General features: G+C 45.1%; 1 protein-coding gene across 1 annotated transcript in view; it reads left to right on the forward strand.

The window, feature by feature from the left end:
* Positions 1-3,201: 3,201 nt before the first annotated feature.
* The window catches only part of JMY (junction mediating and regulatory protein, p53 cofactor), a 143,011-nt gene continuing 131,332 nt past the window's right edge, over positions 3,202-14,880 (forward strand). The window contains exon 1 of the mRNA XM_006119180.3: positions 3,202-4,409. Coding sequence (XP_006119242.3) covers positions 3,510-4,409 — 900 coding nt within the window. The 5' untranslated portion in view covers positions 3,202-3,509. The remainder of the gene's footprint in view (positions 4,410-14,880) is intronic.

Genomic DNA, 14,880 nt, shown 5'->3' on the forward strand with positions numbered 1-14,880 from the left:
GAGGACTAAGAACGTTTTATAGGGAGAGGAGTCCTGGGGAGCCTTAGAAGAGCCAGACTGTGCTGTGCCATCTATAGCTCTAGAAAGACTGAAGACCTGAGCAAGCTGTTGAGAGGTTTTCCTCTTGTGGGGTCTTGCACTGAGTACCAAGGCAATGTTTTATGTGAGAAAGCATCACCTAGTAATTACTAATGCCAAATATAATATCAAAGGCTACTATTGGTAGAAGGGAGTAGGAACTGTAGGTTGTGTCTGGTTTTGCCTTTACGTCACCATTAAAGGAACAACTAAAAAAAAGTCTCCTGGACATAGATAGGAAGAAACTTCTGATAAAACATTATCCCCGCTCTTCACTGTAGCCAGTTAATGGCTACGGAGGGGGGGGGAAGAAGGAGAGTCAAGATTACCACATCTGTAGTAATGAAAATGAATGCATTTACTTCTGAATGCCTGCTTTGGGGTACAAAACTTATATCATTCTCAGCCAGAGGATGATATATATAGTTCTGTTTTAGCTGTTCGCCATTGAGTCAACATTTTCTTCACTTTTACCACTGGCTCTATGTTTTGGCATTCAGAAAGTCTCCATAATTTTCAAGGGTACATGAAATGGCTTTGTATAGTGTCTTTGTTCCTCCCATGTTTGGAGAATGTTTGGGTTTGCAAAGGCTCGCCTCAAACTTTCTTGTTTCCAAAAACAGGACTGTTTAAAGGAAGTCCTTGGACTCATGTTGTTAGACAAGGGATGATTTTAATTACTTGATCTGTTTCTCTGACATCTCATTTGAGAAGGGATTTTATGACCCCCATTCAGATGTAATGGAGGGAGAAATGTTCAACATTTTTCAATTACCAATTTTTCTCTAATGTTATCTTATCATATAAATATTTAGGGGCCTCTATTATTGTTGATGCATTTAAATGTGAAGATAATGCTGTTTCCCACCCATACAGAAAGTGAAATGAGACATTCTAAAGGAACCACAACACCAATGAAGTCAACACCTTTATTGATCTCAGAATGAAGACGAATTCTCAGTGACAAAAATCTTTGAAAGCTAGAGATTTCACACAGTATCATACTAAGGAACTGAGACTCAAAAGCAGGAATCCTGCCAAGTGATATAAAAAAATCAGAATTACAGTTATCCTTTTTGATGTGGTCCTTACAGTGCAACAGTCCAGCTTAGATATACTATGTACTGTATTGGAATTACTGCTGAAGACCATTTGAAGCTTCAACTAATGTAAAATAAATTTGCCACTTTTAAGTAAGCAGGCAAACATGAGCATATAATTGTTGTGCTGCGGTGCTCTCAGTTTTTATATCAAGGTATCATCTATAAAATCACCCAAGACTTGCCTGTTTCAAGAGACTGCTTTTGTCCCCAAGTCCCATCAGAGATGCTGCAATCTGCCAGGGTGCTTTTGTTACTATCCACAGACATGAACTTAGGCTATGTCTACACTCATGGCTCCTTGCGCAAGTACAGCTGTTCTTGCGCAAGAATCTGCAGAGCGTCCACACTGCCCGTCCGCTCTTGTGCAAGGAAATTTACAGTACGGCGTGGTAAGAGAGGGCTTCTTGGGCAAGTGCTACGCTCTTTTTTATCAGGTCTAAGCCCTCTTGCGCAGGAGCTCTTGCGCAAGAGGGCAGTGTGGACGCTCGGCAGGGACTTCTTGCGCAAGAGAGCTGTATGGCTAAAATGGCCATCAGAGCTTTCTTGCGCAAGAGAGCATCGACACTGCCATGGGAGCTCTTGCGCAAAATCACAGCTCGCACGTGGCAGTGTGGACGTGTTCTTGCGCAAGACTTCTTGCACAAGAACCCTTGCGCAAGATGTTCTTGCGCAAGAAGCCGCCAGTGTAGACATAGCCTCAGTGTTTTAAAAGTTTTGTTGGTTACAAACTAACATGGCTACCCCTCTTAGGAGCAGGATGGGGTGAGCATTCTTGCAGGTCCCCCGAGTCTAAAAATTACCCTTTTGAGGTACTCCATCACCACTGATGATTTTAGGATATCATTTATACAATCTCTAGTGAGGAAAAAGGGAGGGAGATGTGAACTTTGTATCAGTCACTGGTAACAGGTGTTTGTTTTTAAGTTTTGTATCAGTTGCCCTAGCTATCACAAGTAATTCAATATAAGCAAATTAAGATAACCTACATAAAACACTAAACCCTCTTCCATTTCTCCAGGAAAGCCTGTACTGAGGGCATGTGAAGAGTACAAAAAATTCCAAGACAACCACACCTGTCATTAATGAATGAGACTTCATTATTGCAGCATGGAGATTACTGTACTACCACTTTTCCTGGCTAGGTGACTGAAATAGAAAAATACATTTTAGATCTGTCCTTTTTGAAAAACAAGTGAAGCAATTTTAGAAAGGAAAAGCTCCATGAGAACTAGGACAGTGGAGGAAAAAGTGAAACAGTGATAAGTTGCTTGTTCCTTTGGTTCCTGCAATAAATAATAACTGAGGGCAGAATCCCTTGTCGATATAGGGGGATTACAGATTTGTGACAAGTCAAAATGGGATGATGTGCCAAGAAACGGAAAAGAAACTAAATCATGGGCCCCACAGAAGCACGGCGAAGGTTTCAAAGACTCCAAGAAGCGTGGAGGCCGAGCTGCCCCGGAACGCGGCACAGAGGGAGGAACTGGCCTCATTCCCGAGGCCTTCAGGATTTATCCCCGTTGCCCAGAGGCGGAGGCGGCGGCCCATGGCGCTCTCGCCGGGACACTGCATCCGCCAGAGCCAGCATCTGGGGAGCCGGGCAGCGCGACTGACTTCGCATCACCCCTCGCTGCAGGGAAGGCGAGACGCCACCAAAGCCCCGACAGATGCGATGGGGTCGGGGGACCGTGCCACTGGGGTCGCCGCCGGCAGAGGCTCGTCTCTCCCCGAGCGCTGCTTTAGTTTCCTCCGACTGCGCCTGCCCATGCAGCCTCCTGCGCCTGCTCCGCTGAGAAGCGACCCCAGCTCTCCCCCGGTCCCCTCGGCCCGCCGCACGTGCGGCTCCGGAGCTCGCGCCCCTCTGCTGCCGGAGCCTCCCCCGGGCAGCGGGAGGAAAGGGAGCGGGAGGCGCATGCCCGTGCAGAACGGGGAGCCGTGTCTAGCGGGGGGGGGGGGGGGGGGTAGGAGGAGCGCCGACCGCCGCTCACGGGAGGGGGCCGGAGAGGGGGCAGGGCCAGGCCTCTGGGGCGGGGCGGCGTGCGATGCTGCAGCGGCCGCGTCGCTTGTAAACAGAGCCGGCTGCTGCCCACGTGACCGCGCGAAGTACCTGTACGGGGGAGCTGTATTGTCCGCGGCGGCGGTGCCCGCCCGCTGCAGGACGCTACCGCGGCGGGAGGCGGGGCCGGCGCAGCTCGCGTCGCGAGCGCTGGGCGACTAGCGGCGGTTCCACTCCGGCCCGGCTCGGGCGCATCCTTTCCCCCCCAAGATGGCTGCAGGCGGGCGGTGAGCCGGCGGCGGATGCCGAGCGCGGGCGCGTAGCGGGGCACCATGTCGGCCTTCGCGCTGGAGGAGACGCTGGAGGCGGACTGGGTGGCGGTGAGGCCCCACGTCTTCCTCGAGCGAGAGAAGCACAAGTTCGCGTTCATCGTGGCCTGGAACGAGATCGAGGGCAAGTTCGCCATCACCTGCCACAACCGGACCGCTCAGCGGCAGCGCAGCAGCTCGCGGGAGCTGCGTCGGGGCAGCCCCGGGGGGCCGGAGCACAGGGCCACTCCTCAGGCCGGCGCCCCCGCCGCCCGCCGGACCCCGGCCTGTGGGGCGGACTCCAGCCCGGCCAGGAGCTCCTCTCATCCTCGCGCGGACTCGCTGGTGCGGGGCACAGAGAAGGGCGCCGCGTCCGGGGCAGAGGCGCTGCTGAAGAGCCCGTTACGGACGAAGGCCAGTCCAGTCCGGAGGCCTCCGCGCAGCACCGAGGCGGCGGTGCCGAGTCCAGCAGGTGCGGCTGAGGAGATCGAGGTACTGGAGCTGGTGAAGGATGAGCCTGCCGTCCAGCAAGGCGCCGAGCCGGCGGCAGAGACGGACTCCCCGGGGGAGGAGTGCAGCTGGGCAGGCCTCTTCTCCTTCCAGGACTTGCGAGCCGTGCATCAGCAGCTCTGCTCGGTGAACTCGGAGCTAGAGCCCTGCCTGCCTGTCTTCCCCGAAGAACCCTCGGGCATGTGGACGGTGTTATTCGGGGCCCCGGAGTTGTCCGAGCTGGAGATGGACTCCCTGTGCTACCAGCTACAGGTTTACCTGGGCCATAGTTTGGACACCTGCGGATGGAAGATCCTTTCTCAGGTGCTCTTCACCGAGACGGATGACCCCGAAGAGTATTATGAGAGCCTGAGCGAACTGCAGCAGAAGGGCTACGAAGAGGTGCTGCAGCGGGCCCGCAAACGCATCCAGGAGGTGAGGCCCCAACACAGCTAGGACCCCTCTACATAGCCGCCTTCTTCCCATTCTGTGTCACCTGTTGTAACTTTGCTACCTCTTGATCCCCTGTACATTTGTACAAACTAAATAGAAAACTACTGTAGAAAAGGAAGACTCCACTTTGGGTGTAGCTAAAAGGTAAAATGTTGGCAATGGAAATGGAAAAACTGGGCTATATCTTGTTGGAGCCAGAGCCATATTTGGATTGTTTCAAGTGCTCCTTGTGTCAGGGCCAGACTTCTGTGATGTCCTAGGAACAGCTATATTCTAAACAGTACAATTTAGAGGTCTGTGGATAAAAATGTTATGGATCTGGGGAGACCTAAATGCCAGATGCACAGTTTTTTGCATTGTTCTTGTGCCAGGAAGTGTTGGAGTCTGGATTTTTCTGTATGAGTGAGATTAGCAACATGTGTTACTAAACTATTGTTGAAAAACTATTTCACTAAGAGGGTGATAAAGCCCTGGAATGGGTTGTGTGGAGGGGTGGTGGAATTTCCATCCTTAGAGGTTTTTAACAAAGACTTAACAAAGCCTTCACTGAAATGATTTAGTTGGGATTGGTTGTGCTTGGAGCAGCGTGTTGGACTAGAATGATGGCTCAAGGTTTCGTATAACCCTAATCTTCTATGTGTTTAATTTGACAGTACCATTTGGGAACTTGAGAGCTTGACTTAAAACAATTGTGGGCTCCCAAAGACTTCGGGTACAGAGATGTGTTTTTTGCAGTGCTAGTTCATGGTATGTGAATTTTTGCAGTCAAATTAGTTGCATTTTTCTTTAGCTGGTAGAATTTTGGGATTTGAGATTTTAAAAAGATCTAGCTCAAGAAACGTCCATATATGTTACTTTTGTGCCAGTTTGTAAAAAGTCTACCGTATTTTTTAAGTTCTTTGAGACCTGCTTTTTTGTTCAGAGAGTAGAATTTGAGGGATTGGAGTTAAAAATAAGAGAATTCAGGTACAAGGTTTTGTTTCTTCAGGGTTATTGGGCTGAAATGCATCAGAATTCAGATTTTTTTTTTTCCAGTGTAGTTACTTTTTTATTCAGGTTGTATGTACAGTGCTGTCCAAAAAACTGCCAGTCTCCAGATGCCACATCTAGGTTTTAGCTAAACTTGTGCTGGGATGCAATGTGGTTTGAACTTTTTTGTTGTGGGTGACAGCCAAAATAGAATAAATCCTACAAGATCCAGTTGCTGGAACTGGGCTTTTGTAACATTAATGCTCAGATTTGTGGCTATCTGGATTTATTTATATGGAAATAGCTAGATTTGCTCTGCATTCTGACTGTAGAGTTTACGGTCTTGGGTCCATAAATCATAAGGATCCAGCTTTCACCCAGTGAATGGAGTCATGGAGATCCACAACATATTCCTTTTTGAGGATCATGTAATGATGTTGAATAGTGACTATTAGCTCACTGCAACATTTTCATGTATTGACACCTCATTACAGTATCATGTCAGAATTAATCGTGATTTTTGTGGCATTCTTACCAAAGGGCCCAATTAATCTTTGATGTTAACTTGGTGATATGTCACTGATGAATTTGGCCCAATACTCCTCTTTCTATTTTACTTTCTTGTCTAAAGGAAGGAGAAGTAGCCTAGAGACTCCAGGCCATTTGTTTAGCACTCTTTTTGTATGGCCCTGTAGTAAAAAAGAGGTGCTTAGGATACCCTGTATAAGGCTTTGAACCTCATTTGGTGTGAGAGCCACTGGTTCAGTATTACTGCCTTACAGTTACCTCAGTCCTGATGAGTTTCCACCTGTGCTGTTTGTCCACCAGAATCGTAGGTAGAAAAAATAATCAAGTGGCTGAATAAGATGTCTTCAGTCAAATTTGGATGTTATCAACTTCTTACATTCTTGATAAATGTGTGTAACTTGGTGCATACAAAATGTCATGGCAGAATGTGAGTATTTGACCACAGTACAACCTTTCTTCCCCATGGTAACTGAACTAATTGTATACCTAATGTCTGTAGAGTTGTATCTGTGTCAGTGCCTATTGTGTAAATCAATCCATCTTTAATTAAAAAGTGCTTCATGTTTAAGGAAGGAGACCAACTGGTTGACCTGCTCTTTCACCTGTGGCTCTCAGGTTTCTGCTTCCTTACCTGTTGACACAGCGTACTTAGTTATAGATTCATTTTAAACAACCAGTTCTATCATTTGGCTCTTTAATATTAAGAAAAAGGAACAAATGATGGGGTATCCAGTTTTTGTTAATAGGTAATTCTGGAAATAGAAATTTTCTTTGCCTTCAAGACAGACTGGGCTCTTCCCCTGAAATGTAAACCTCCAGGATCACATTTCATATATTCCCTTTCAACTTGCCTTTTACCATCTGTATTTGAAATCTACTTGTCACTAGATAGGAATATTAGAATCCTGCAGTTTTGTATGGCTATGTATCTTAGCAGCTTTGAGACACAATGCTGAGTGTTCTCAGCATTGGGTGTGGTATGTATGTGTTATGAAACCTAGTAAATGTAGATGGCTTTTGTTAATATGCAAGATTTTAACCAGTATTTATCATCTTAAACATATTCTTAAGGCTTACGTTTCCTCGTGTAATTTTTATAAGCTAAATTCCATTGTGCACTTTAAGATGCTGTAATATTTGTAATATTTCTAGGTGTAAATTTAGTTAATTTGAAAGGAGCATGGGGGAAGCAAACTAGAAAAAGCCTTTGTATTCATTGTTGTAGTGTCCTGCTCTTTGTCATCTGTTGCTTTTTCCATAGGTACTACGTGATCCAATTGGTCTGTATAGTGATGGTGCTATTAATACTATGCATCTTTCTTTGCTTGAATGGTAAAGTTAATAAACCGTAAGCATTTAGCTCCACTTGAAGTGACTATCTAATGTGCAAAATAAGTAAGACAAAAATAGTTGTGCAGGAAGGATATAATCGGTCTTGCAAGGATTTGATTTGTATTGGTTAATATCAGTAAATGTCAACTTCAAACTAATGAAAAAATAATTTTCCTGGATGACTGAAATGAACAGTGAGGCAAAATAAAAACTGTTGGTTGAGAACTTTTAGAGGCTAAGGATGTTTCCTTTGAATATTTGAGATAATTTGTTTTACATTTATAAAGTTTTACCTTTTGAATGTCAACATGCCATTAAATAATTAACTAATCCTATCCTCTAGTGTCCTACAACTATGAACTTTAAATAACAATCAGAAAAAATGCTTAAAAATAAACAGTGATCTTAGTTGTGGAAATTAGACTTGGCAGAATTTTAATTTTTATATAATTCTTCTCTTCATCAAGAAATGCATGTTATACCAGTACAAATACTTTTTTCTATAATAAGCTGCATATACATTCAGTGGGCTGGCTGTATAGCTATGCCAGCAAACTTCTACAGTAGACTGAGCCTTGCTTTACTTCTCTCCTGCCTAGCTAGTTGTGAAGTTGAGGATCTGGGGAGATGACTATACTACTACATCTTCTCTTCAGTCCTTCAGTAAATTGTTTCTTTGCCTTTCACTGCTGCTGCTCCTCCTATCTTTTTAACTGCAGGAGCATGAAACTGACATGCTTGATAGTTGCACTGCTGCCAGTAGAAATTAGTAACAGCTGAAGGGGCATTGCAGTAGTCTACCTGCAGATGGAGGAAGATCACTTTATTGCATGACCTTAAAGTCTGGAAACAGATTTAATGAAAATTTAAATTCAGAAGGAGTTAGATGTAATTCTTTTATCTGCCATGGCTACTTTGCTACTGTTTTGGGGTAATAGATTTTATTGTAATCTCTTCCTCAATTTAGAACACACTCAGAGCACTTTACTAACCAACTGGTTAGTCTTAGCCGTCTTAATTTTTTAACTCTGAACTCTTTTGATTCAAAGTGGCAAACTTAAGAGACTTTAGACTGAAGATTTTTTTTTTTTTTAAATCTACTATTGATATAAATAGCTACACCAGGAGTGGCCAACCCATTACAGATGAGGAGCCAAAATAGTGGTGGATACAGTGAAAAGAGCTGAGGGGACAAAAGTTGTTGAGAAGGGAAAAAAAAAAAAGTTTGCCCTTTTAAGAGCTGAGCAGGCATTGCCCTAATAAGGTGTCCATTTTGAAGTCTGCATAGGACACTGCAACTCTGGTTCTATCTTTCTCAGAAAGAAGACAAACACTCTGCTTCTTTAAGAACCGTGGGTGCTGGAGCTGCAATTTTTTCTTGGAAAAGCTGCAACACTTTTGTCATTCATGAATGCTTAATATCACACACACCATGCAGGACAAATTTTTGCTGCAGCACCTGTGAGCACTGTTTTATTGGCAGGCGTTCTCTCTTGATGAGTAAATGAAACTCACTTGGTGGTGGTTAGAAGTATTGTCTGCAAAAGAGCAGACAAAAAGCATTCACACGTGCTGACTTAACGACAGAGCTATTTCAACACAACCTTGTCACTAAAAGCTGCATAATGTAGACATGCACTACATGGTGTAGCTCAGAGGTGGCCAACCCTGCAGCTTGCGAGCTGTGGGTTGCCCACCTCTGTATTGAAATAGCTGTTGTTAAGTCAGCACGTGTGAATGCTTTTTGTCTGCTCTTTTGCAGACAATACTTCTAACCACCACCAAGTGAGTTTCATTTACTCATCAAGAGAGAACGCCTGCCAATAAAACAGTGCTCACAGGTGCTGCAGCAAAAATTTGTCCTTCATGGTGTGTGTGATATTAAGCATTAATGAATGACAAAAGTGTTGTCATGCAAGTGTAGACATAGTCTTAGGTTGTTGTCACTGAAAAAAATAAAACAGATTCCCCCATGCCAATATACCTTGTATTAGAGAATAGTGGATGTAGTCAGTCGTACTGTTTTCTTTGTAGAGTCAGAGGGTTTTTTTGGTATGTAGTTGACCATTTATGTGGCCATACAGGAAAGAAACAAAGTCAAATCAGAAAATTGGTAGTAGAAGCTGTGGGGAAACAGAACAAGTGGTTACTCTGGGGGAGAGGACTTGTGGGCACGGGTGCAATGAGGGGGAGGGCAGAGCAAGCCATAGGGGCTCCCAGGCCAGATTGCGAAAGTGCTCTAAGTTGTAGATGGCTGTGGGTCATGAGTTTGAGACTCCTGCTTTAAAAGGATACAGCCAGCATAGGTGTTCATTTGTCATTTTCAAGTTAAAAAATCAAATAGTAGTTAACAACTTGTAAGGCTTCTGTCTCATGAACATTTTAATGTTTTTGCTTCTGGTACAGGAAGCATTTTACAGTTAAGATAGTATTATGGTGAGCAAGTGATGTTTGCATGATAATTCCAGTAACTTAAAAATTAAACCATAATTACTGCTAACTAAGGATGTTAAATGGCAGTTACCCAGCTCCAGGAGCCAGCTCGAGCCCAGACTCACCCACACTACGGCTCTGCATTTTAAATGTAGTAAGAGCCTCCAGGCACCCAGCCGCCACGAACAGGATGCTCCAGCAGTGGCCCCTGTTTGCCTCAGCCAAGGCTGGCCACGTGTACAGGGGCTGCTGTTGGAGCGGCCCCTTCCCGCAGCCAGCCCTGGCTGCCATAAACAGGGGCTGCTTTGCAGCAGCAGCCCCTGTCCCGGGAGGTGGGGAAAGGGGACCCAGCTTCCCGCTGGGATCTCTGTGGACAAGTGTTGCATTGCAGCCATCTCCTCTTCTCCCCCCTCACCCTGGCTGCTTCTGATAGAGGCAGGGGGGCTGCCTCTTGAGATAGTGCTGGGGGGACTATCTTTTAAGCTGCCTTCCCCCAGCACTGGCTTCTGTTCCTCCTCCCTTTGCTGCCTTTTATAAAGGCAGCAAGGGGGAGGAGTACAGGGAGCAAGTGGGGACTGCTTCTGTCTCTGCTCTCGCCATTTCCCTGCTGTGCCTCTGCCTCCTCTACCCTCCTCGGAGATGGTGCTGGGGAGAATCAGCTTTTAAGCTGGCTCCCCACATCACCAGCTCCTGCTCCTCCTCCCCTTCTTCACTTTTAATTATTCCTAAGGATTATAACACTATGAAAAGACTTTATACAAAATTTCTACAATATAAAGCATTATAAGGCTAATATAAATTTTCTATAAGACATTACGGAAAGACTTAATACAAAGTTAAGACTTATGACGTTCCTATATTATAAAATGACTAATACAAAGACTTATCTACACTTCCCCTGCCCCACCACTGCCTCTGTCAGAGAAAGGCAGCAAGGGCGGGGTGTAGGAGTCAGTGCTGCAGGGGCGCTGTCTTAAAAGCTGGTTCCCTGCAGCACCATCTCTGGGTGGGTGGGTGGGTGGGTGGGTGTGTGTGTGTGTGTGTGTGTGTGTGTGTGCGGGGAGGGTGGCAAGAGAAGCTGAGGCATAGCGGGGAAACAGCAGGAGCAGGGGTTGAAGCAGATCCTGCTTGTGCTGGATCTCAACTGTTGTGCCTCTGCCTTTGAAATGTAGCAAGAGCACTGTGGGCTAGGGATGTTAAAGATCAGATAATGGAACAGTCGAGTAACCTCATGACACTTTATCAATTTGTCTACAGTTCTATAGTCTCTGGGGGTGGGGCCGGCAGCCACTGTATCAGAGGCAGCTGCATGGGGTGCCAGGTGGGAGCTGGTCCATGAGGGGAACCAGTTTAAAAACCAGCTCCCCTTGTGGACTGGCTGCCTATATCACCCTGAGCTGCTGCTTCTGAGAGAGAAGCAGCAGTGCTGGATTGCAGCAGCCCCTGTCAAGGGGTGTGGGGGGGTCTGAGTTCCCAGACTTGGCATGAGCCAGAACTGAGCTGGGCTGCCTGGCTCTTAATACACTTGAAATGCAGAACTGAAATGGGGGTTGGTCCCAGACCCAGCGTGAGTCAAGACTGAGTCGGGTTGCCTGCCTGCCCAGTTCCTAAGACATTATAAATCCAGAACCACAACAAGGATAGGTCCCAGAGCCATCGCATGCCAGGATTGAGCCAGGCTGCTGGCCAGCTTGCTAAAAAATTTACTGGCATGGAGAAGGGGAGAGGGAAGTGTGTGTAGTCTATATCATTAACCAATAAGCGAAAGCTTATTGGTTAATCAGTTTATCGACTATACTATTACATCCCTACTTTGGGCTCTTGCTACATTTCAAAGGCAGAAATGTAGTAGTTAGAACCCGGGTGAGTGGGGATTGCTTGAGTCCCTGCTTACCCTGGGTTCCCCACTGCTTTTCTGCCTTTTACATGTAATAAGAGCTGCAGGCGGCTATTACTACATTTAAAAGGCAGAGGGGTAGCTGGAATAACAAGCACTCCACCTCCCCTTTATTGACTGAGTAGTCAAATGGACATTCCATCGACTACTCGATTAGCTGATTAATTGAAATTCAATATCCCTAGTTATTTTTAAAGGCTTTTTTAGTATCCATTTACGTTTTTACAGTTGTGGGATGGTGATCATAAAATTATTTAATGATAAATTGAGATAGTAAAAGTTAAAACTCTGTAATTGTTAAAATATGAATTGTCATCATCATCACGTCAGAATATACAAAGTAAATATCCGTAAAGTTATCAAGAAACATTTTCTTTTGTCATCTGTACATTTTGATTGTTGATAGAAATATTTTGTTGGTTTATGTATATGATCAAATCAGCATTTATCAATAATGAATCTATCATAATGTGCATTAATTAGTACAGGTTGAACCTCTCCAGTCCAGCACTCTCTGGTCTGGTAACATCCGTGGTCCAGCATGATTTTAGATAGCAGGATGTTTGCTTATCACAGGTGTGGCCAAGTTTCTGTGACCTTATAAAGTTAATTTACAGCTGTCAGTACTGGCTCTGTGTTCTTCACTGTTGTTTAGCTCTATTTTACCCCTAAATGTCTTCTAAGAGCCCAGCAAGCAGTGGAAATGCTGGTAATGCTCCTAAGCCTAAGCATGGTTTTCTGTGCTTTATCGATGTATTTCCTTGTGCCAATGCAATAAAATTGTGTAACAACACTAACACTTTGTTATGCAGAGAACTGATAATTGGCTAGGCATAGGCTTATATAGGGTGCATTAGTACAGTCATATATATTGTAAGTTTATTCACCTCAGTGAAATTAAAATAGAGACCCACTGTCTATAATACTGACCTCCTGTGGTTCAGCAAATTCTCTAGTTCAGCACCCATCAGGTTTCGAGGGTGCCAGACTGGAGAGATTCAACCTTTATTTAGTTGAGCCCTAACCAGAGAGGACTTCTTTCCAGAGTTGTCCTTATTAATCTTTTTCACTTATTCTAAGGTTTTGTCTACATTGCCACTTTACTGTGCTGTAACTTCTTGCTCAAGGTAAGGATGTTAAATATCAGTTAATTGAATAGTCAGTTAACTTGATGGAATTCTTATTTGTTGTTTGGCTATTCTTTAGTTCCTGGGAATGGGGCTGGCAGCCAGTATACTCTGGCCCCACTCCTGAGGTGCCTTCTGCCACTCCATGCTGCTACCTCTGTATCAGAGTGGAATGGCAGCAGCCCCTGTTCAGGGAGGGTCTGAGCTCCCAGACTTGGCACAAGTCAGAACTAAGCCGAGTGAAGAGCTTTAAGTGAAGAGCTACAGCAGGGATAGGTCCTGGCATGAGCTGGGCTGCTGGCTAACCTGCTAAAAAAATGTACTGGCGGGGAGGGAATGTGTGTTATCTATAGCATTAACCAATAAACTTTTGCTTATCGGTTAATCGACTATACTTCACCTCCCCCTCCTGAGTAGGGATGTAATAAAGCACCCCGTCCCTCTGAGTGCAGCAAGCTGCAGCACTGTACAGCCCCAGCGTAAACAGGTTGCCGGCACTGTTAGAAACTACCTCCACAAGGGGAATATTCCTAGAGTGCTGCGAGAATTGAGTGAAGACTAATGCAGATAGTAAGTCTAACTTAGGCTTTATGTGCCTGCTGGCAGTTTTTCCAGTTTGTCATGGACTACTCAAAGCTTACCATATGCCTAAGAGTCAAAACTCTTAGGCTATGTCTACATTACAGGAGTTTTGTGCAAAAACCTGCAGAGCGTCCACACCTCAAGCGTGTTTTTGTGCAAGAAAATTTACAGTAAAACAGCAGAACAGAGGGCTTTTTGTGGTGTAGGTATACCACTTTCTATGAGGAATAACTCCTTTTTGTGCAAGAGTTCTTGTGCAAAAAGGTGTGTGTGGACGCTCAATAGAGGTTTCTTGCGCAAAAAGAGCCTATCAGAAAAAGCATAGGTGCTCTGTTGGCCATTCTCTGAATGGCCATCAAAACTTTCTTGCGCAAGAGTGTCCATGCAGTCTGGACATTGCTTTTGTGATGTGCTTTTGAGGTGTGGACATGCATTTGCGCAAGTAGTTTTTGTGGAAGATTTCTTCCGGAAAAAGTTTCTTGCATAAAAACCCTGCAATGTAGACGCAGCCTTAATATAGTGTTTTCCACCTAACTCATGCTGCAACTGTGAAACCCAACATTGAAGATACGGGTTGGACCTCCCTGGTCTGGCACCCTTGGGACCTGACCGGTCCTAGATGATGGATTTTGCTGGACCAGGGAAGGTCATTTTTGGCCCACCTACCACGAGCTCACTCTAGCCCTAACTCACAGCCCTAACCTGCTTTGTGACAGCCTCCCCTACCCCCTTCCACTGCAGAGGCAGCTTTGGGGTGGCTGGTGGCACTGCAGAGACGGTGCTGGGGGGAACTAGCTTTTAAGCTGGCTCCCCCCAATGCTGGGTCCTGTCGTCCACCCCTTGCTGTCTCTGGTACAGAGGCAGCAACGGGTCGGGGGGGAGCAAGTAGTCGACTCAACTACCGATAAGTGTAGGCTTATCAAGAAGTTGACTACTCACTTACATCCCTAGTATTTAATTGTCACATGTTTATATATTGCTCTTCCTTTTACTTTTGTTCTATGGATAGAAACAAATTTTTAAAAAATTGGTGTTTGAAGCAGTAATAACTTACCTTTTCTCAGAGGTTAGGATTATTTTAAATGTGACTTTTGCTTTCTTCTAACAAAATGGTGTTGGGAAAAACAAAGGAATGAGCTTCTTTAAAAAGTGTATGAAATTAATAGCTTTATGTACTTCATCTGTAATAGATGAATACATCTTTGAAAAAGCAATCCCACAGGTTTAAACTTGAAATTGTCAGAAATCCTTGTGCATTAGGAGACTTGTGGCCGTAGGTTAATGAGCAGGGCTCGACAAATTAGTGAATCTACTCGCCCATGGCGAGTAGATTTCAGCCGGTTGCCCCGTTCACCGGTGGCATGCGCATGCACAATGTGGATCTGGCGCATGTGTAGTGCGGGGCTGGTGAGTAGATTTCGCTGCGGTTTGTCAAGCCCTGTTAATGGGAATGCTGGTTTGCTGCTCTTAATTGTTGCTGCCTTTTTCCCAAGAATTGTAGGATATGTGGGCTAAGTATACACTACAAACTTACATCTGTATAACTTTATAGACTAACAAAACATGTATAGTATCATGAGCTTTC

This window comes from Pelodiscus sinensis, chromosome 6 (assembly GCF_052426305.1).
Source record: "Pelodiscus sinensis isolate ZL-2025 chromosome 6, ASM5242630v1, whole genome shotgun sequence".
Classification (NCBI taxonomy): domain Eukaryota; kingdom Metazoa; phylum Chordata; order Testudines; family Trionychidae; genus Pelodiscus; species Pelodiscus sinensis.